This window comes from Microtus ochrogaster, unplaced genomic scaffold (genome assembly GCF_000317375.1).
Source record: "Microtus ochrogaster isolate Prairie Vole_2 unplaced genomic scaffold, MicOch1.0 UNK1, whole genome shotgun sequence".
Taxonomy (NCBI): Eukaryota; Metazoa; Chordata; class Mammalia; order Rodentia; family Cricetidae; genus Microtus; species Microtus ochrogaster.
In genome coordinates this window covers 341322-347116 of record NW_004949099.1, presented here as the reverse complement: position 1 = coordinate 347116, position 5795 = coordinate 341322, and the positions used below count along the sequence as shown (strand labels likewise).

Genomic DNA, 5795 nt, shown 5'->3' with positions numbered 1-5795 from the left:
GGCAGCCGTGGCTGGGTGATAGGTGGGCAGCCATGGCTGGGTGATAGGTGGGCAGCTGTGGCTGGGTGATAGGTGGGCAGCCGTGGCTGGGTGATGTGTGGGCAGCCGTGGCTGGGTGATACATGGGCAACCGTGGCTGGGTGATGTGTGGGTAGCTGTGGCTGGGTGATGTGTGGGCAGCCGAGGCTGGGTGATGTGTGGGTAGCTGTGGCTGGGTGATGTGTGGGTAGCCGAGGCTGGGCTATGCATAGGCAGTTGTGGTCTGTGGGAGGTCAGGCCAGCACTGTGTCTCCTGTTAAGGCAAGGAAAGCTGAGCACCAGCTGGAAAGTGTGAAGCCCAACTTCTAAAATGCGCATAAAGACTTAGAGCCACCAGAGAAGAACACACAGTGTCACCTGTCATATTAACATGTCTTGCCGGGCCACCAAGATCCAGTAGGGAAACTGAGAGAAGAGGGTGGTCACTGTTTTCCATGGCCTCAGCTTTCCATGGTTGGCAGAGCATCCGAATCTCTGCCCTTGGCCTTGAAGAAGGCTTGTGAGAGTGGGTAGGACCAGCCCTGACCTTTATCTGGAGTAGGGCTCACCTGCCAGAGGCAAATGCCCGGTCCTTTCTTGGAAATAGGAGAGCTTGATGACTTGAGGTGAGTTCTGTGACAGACCCACCTATGACCATCTTGTCACAGACAGATGAACACCTGTAAATATCCCTTTCTGAACCTAACAAGGCTCCCGCTGCCCAGAAGGTAAGGGATTTCTCCCAACAGGTCCTGGCCTCCAACTGCATCTGCTGCCTCCCTGCTGTGCACTCTGATCTGCAGTAGCTCCTGGAACCCTGGGTCTGGAACCTTGCTTCTTGTCCTGGTCAGCCCCACATCTGCTAAGTGGCATTCCTCCATGGCCTTTCTTTCTGATTCCACTTTCCATGGCAGTTCCCAGTGGCTGTGTGTGTGTGTGTGTCCTTGTCAGACATGCACCCTACTGCATCTGGCTTTTATGTGAGTTCTGGGGATCTGAACTCATCAGCATAAGTGACAAGCGCCTTGCCCTCTGAACCATCTCTCCAGTCCTCATTGTGTGTTGAGAAGGCTCAGCACTTGGCTATACTTTGTGAGGCTCCAGGGAAACGGGAGCCACCCAGGTGTGCATGCGGACTGACCCTTTGCATCCCTTCCAGCTACTTCCCAGGCTGAATACAAAGTGTCGGCTGAATGAGAACTTCATTACAGAGGTGCAGGTACCCAGGTCAGTGCCTTCCCTCAGGAACTCCAGTCAGAGATTCTGTTAAAAACAGACCCCAGCTCTGGCCTCTGAGGCTCCTCCTCTACCCTGGGCTGGCAGCTCTCACCCTTCAGCTTCCTTCCTCTGGGTCTCAGATCCCTGGCTAGCTTCATAGAAGTAAACGCTCTATTCACTGGGTACCTGACCGCCCTCTGGAGACTAGGGGATACTTACACACACGCTGGCTTCTCCTCCTGCACCAGAAACCTGCAGGTTCCATGGAAGCAGAACTGAGTGTGGGAATCTGGGCAGTCGTTGAAGTGAGACACCACTGCAGCCGCCACGGGGGAGTCTGCTGGGGCGAAGAGACGGAGGTCAGACCTGGCACAGCCCATACCCGGGAGGGACTTCTGTGCCCACCCAACACCCCCTGCAGAACTCTCAACTGTCTAATGCCCAGCTAGGGCCCAGAGTCTTCATCAAGAAGTCTGATTATTATTCTAAGTTTATAAAAGAACTTCTCCAAAGGCTTTGGTATAATTCAAAGATAGCTAGTTAGAGTCATTTTTTTGCAAAGAAGTTCTTTTTTGTTTTAAACAATAGCCCTAATGATAATTTGTTGGTAGTTGGGTGTGGCATCACACAGCTGTAACCCCAAAACTCAGAAGGTAGAGGAAGAAGGGTCAGGGGTTCAAGGCCAACCTACTCCATAAACTGAGTTTGAGGCCAGTTGGATCCCATTGTCTTAAAAATCAAAAAGGGGCTAGAGAAACAGCTCAGTGGGTAAAGTGCTTGCTGTATAACACGGGTACCCGAGTTTCAGCTCTGGTACCCACACAAAAAGGCGTAGTTATGAGGACTGTGGTTTCATCACTGGTGTCAGGGCAGCACTCTATGCCTAATGGCAGAATGAACAAGGATGCTCATCGGACATAAATATACAGACACATAGGCAGGCTGGGCTCAACTTTCCCGCTTCTGTGTCAAGAGAGCTATTGAAGAAGACATAGTGAACAATGGCAGATAACCTCCTCGACAATGTCCCAGAGATCCCCTCCCCCGGAAGCGCCTGCCAGTGTCCCCTCCCCCGGGGATCTCATGGAGTCCACACCATAAAGAAACTCCAGTAGCAGGCACAGTGAGGGTGGCTGACACCGGCTCTCAGTCCTCTGAGCACAGGGTGAGAACAAGAAACCCGCTGTAAGCAGAGTGTACACTTCTGGTTCTTCCTCATGTAGCCCAGGCTGGCCTTGAACTCACTGTGTAAGTGGGTTGTCTTTGAACTCTTCCTGCCTCCACTTCCCAAGTGCTGGGATTATAGGAGTGTGACACCACACCTGGTTTATGTTATGCTGGGGACGAAACCAGGCCAGCACTCTACAGTTTGGCTTCATTCCCAGCCCACTCTGGTCCTTCATACAGACGCCTACCTGCCCTGCTGCTTAGAATGCATGCTTCCAGTTCTTTCCAATGCCCTCTGTCCTCTTCAGGTCAAAGGTCTCAGAAAGGATGAAGCCCATGTTACAACTAAACAGCAGTTTATTTAAAAACATTTTTTGTCTTAATTAAAGTGAGACATTTGCTCTTGAAACTTTACTAGAAACTTCACAGATTTCTGGATTATGAAAGTAGTCCACCGAAACCACCGATGTACAATAAAAGCCACCCCAGAGACGAACATGCACGCATCCTTAATCCTCAACCCATCGGGAGTCATAAAAACACACACCACCCAGCGACACGCTGTGGGCTTACATTCCTGTTCTAAAGTCAAGTGTGAAGCCCATGGTGACCAGGAAACCATCCTTGTCTGGGACCCGCAGAAGTGTGTGTGGCCACCCACAACACCTCAGCGTGGGCTCAGATTCACAGGCAAGCACATTCCTACTGATGTTCAAGGTGGGAAGGCTGGGGAGGGCTCGCTCGTGTCAAGGGCAAAGACCAAAGATGGGCTTGCCAGGGTACCATCTCCACTTTGGGTTGGGGGGGACATTGCCTCTAGTTTATCTAAGAAAGTTTATGAGGAGACCCCAAGTTCCCAATATCTTCCCCCAAGGTTTGGTCTCTCAGCTTTTCATTTCTCCTTTTGTTCTTTTAAATGAAAAGGTATGTGTGTGTGTCTGTGTGTGTGTGTCTGCTGTGTGTGTGAGTGTGTCTCTGTGTGTGTGTCTCTCTGTGTGTGCTTGTCTGTGTCTGCTGTGTGTGTCTGTGTGCGTGTGTCTGTGTGTGTGTCTGCATGTCTGTGTGTGTGTGAGTGTGTGCATGTGCCTGTGTGTGTCTGCTGTGTGTGTGTGCATGTCTGTGTGTGTGAGTGTGTGCATGTGTCTGTGTGAGTGTGTGTATGTGTGTAAGTGAATGCCAGTACTGGCAACTGAGCTTGAGTTCTCTTAACCACTGACTCACATCTCCAGCTCTTTCTCTTTCTTTCTTGGGTTATGTAGCCCAGGCTGGCCCCGAACTTATGCTAATCTTCCTCCATTAGCTGAGGGCTAAGGTTCTAGGTGTGTACATCACACCTGTCACTCTTCCCCTTGTCCCCTCCTCTCTCTTCTCTGTCTAAAATCTCAATACAATATCAAGAGATGAAGGAAAGCTTAAGAACACGCTCAGGTAGAAAAGGTGGGGTGACGGCTACTGGGCAGCATACAAAGGAGGGCTGTCCTTCTAGTGCACACAAAGGGCAGGGCGGGCTGGCCCAGTTCCCTGCCCTGGGCCATCTCGGCCAGGCACCAAGTCTGATTAGCTCTGGGGCTGATAGCAAAAGCAAATGTTCTGGTTGGGGAGCAGCTCAGCACCTGCACTTGCTAGCAGCTGGAGTTTCAAAACTGCTCAGTTCCTGTTGTCGTGAAGTTGACGAGAGAGGCCCCTACATCCTGGAGACCCGACGCTCATCTTGCAGACATCACTGTCCTCTGGGGAAGCCGGGAAAGAGAGACCACAGACTCACTAATAGGGCCTAGAGTCCGGCCCAGCTCACAGAAAGAGTCTGGAATAGTCATCAGGGGATGAGGAAATCCCTGCTTCAACCCCCAGGGGGTTCAGAAGTCTGGGCAGACACCATCTGCAGTGTCTTTGGGAGCTGGAGTGGGGGTGCGCCAGGGTTGCTGCAGTCACACCCCTGAGTGTTCCCGAGAAGCAGCCCTAATTGGCCAGTGTGTCTAGCTAGTTGGGGGCCTGCGAGGCTGTGGTGCTTCACTTTCCCCAGATGTGGTGTTTGCCTGCTGTAAAGCTGACATCACTCAGAGCTCTTTCATCACTTCCTCCAGGAGGCCAAGTAACTTTCCGACAGTTTCGACGTGACATCTATAGGATCATCTGCTGAGGCTAGCAGTTAGAGGCAACAATAGCAGGGCTGACTACTGCTTCTTGGATGTCCGGGAGGAAAGCTAAATTAATGAATATGAGAGTCCCCAGCAGCCCCACCCCCACGCATAGCCAGGGAAAAGCAGACCACAGAAGGGTGCCCCCTGCAGGGCTAGATGAGTATTTCACCTTGTGGCCAGGCTAGAGGTCTCATGGCCAGGGAGGATGGGTTCAGGGCAGCAGGCCTGGCTCCAGGGCTGGGACTCCTTGCTCAGGACAGATGTGCCACAAGTAAAGGAACAGTAGAGGCCTTGCCAAGAGGGAAGAAATGCCACACTGGGGTTAGGGGTGAATGGCCCAGGTCACAGGCCCCAGCCTACGTGTCCCCATTGGTGAGTGGGGCACTTGGGGGTGGGGGAGAGCAAGCCTTTGTTTTTTTGAGACAGGATCTCATTCTAGCCCAGGCAGACTTCAACCTCACGACAATCCTCCTGCCTCAGTCCTTTGAGCTCTGGGTTATATGCCATGAGTCAGTCACCATGCCCAGCTCAGTGGAACTCTACAAATAATTCTGAAGAGTCATACCACTGACTGTCACCAGACAGAGGAGCACCCCTTCCAGGAAGACAGCCAGCGAGGGCCACTCCTGCAAGATGGCAGGCAGGCCTCAAGGGAGCTAAAGCTAAGAGTCATCTGAGGATATAAAAGCAATCATGTCTCTTCTGTTACTGAAGTTAGTAATGTCTCATTCTCAGGCTCTGTCAGCTGGTAAGGGGGAGTCCCGGGTTCTCAGAATGCTCGCTGACAGACTCCTTTACTTGAACGAGAAAACGGGCCAGTCAGTGAGAGGGGTCAGCAGGTAAAAGGGCTTGTTGCCAAACCCAGAGAACTGAGTTGGATCCCCAGGACCCACATGAGGGGAGGGGAGCCCTCTGACCTCCACACGTGTGCTATGGTACACACCCTCCCTACACACCCATGTAATAAATACATGTAAAGCAAACGTGTTTCCTATGACTGAGCCCCAGGACACAGACGTGCTAGATCCTCCAGCAGTCTTTCCTGTACTGGCTGACTCCAACCCTGCTTGGCTCTGTCAGTTCCCTGCCTGTAAACTTACTTTAGGACCCCTGAAGGGAGTCCTCCTAGACACCCATTTAAGAGAAGGGGCTCTCCCCATCAAAATCCCATCAAAATTCTTCACAGACCTGGAGAAGACAATAATCAACTTTATATGGAAAAACAAAAAACCCAGGATAGCCAAAACAATC

At 51.8% G+C, this 5795-nt stretch overlaps 1 protein-coding gene across 1 annotated transcript in view; it reads right to left on the bottom strand.

The window, feature by feature from the left end:
• Window positions 1–5795, bottom strand: part of Tgfa (transforming growth factor alpha) — a 90953-nt gene that overhangs the window by 12054 nt on the left and 73104 nt on the right. The window contains exon 3 of the mRNA XM_013352884.2: window positions 1456–1573. Within this exon, the coding sequence (XP_013208338.2) occupies window positions 1456–1573 (118 nt within the window). The remainder of the gene's footprint in view (window positions 1–1455; window positions 1574–5795) is intronic.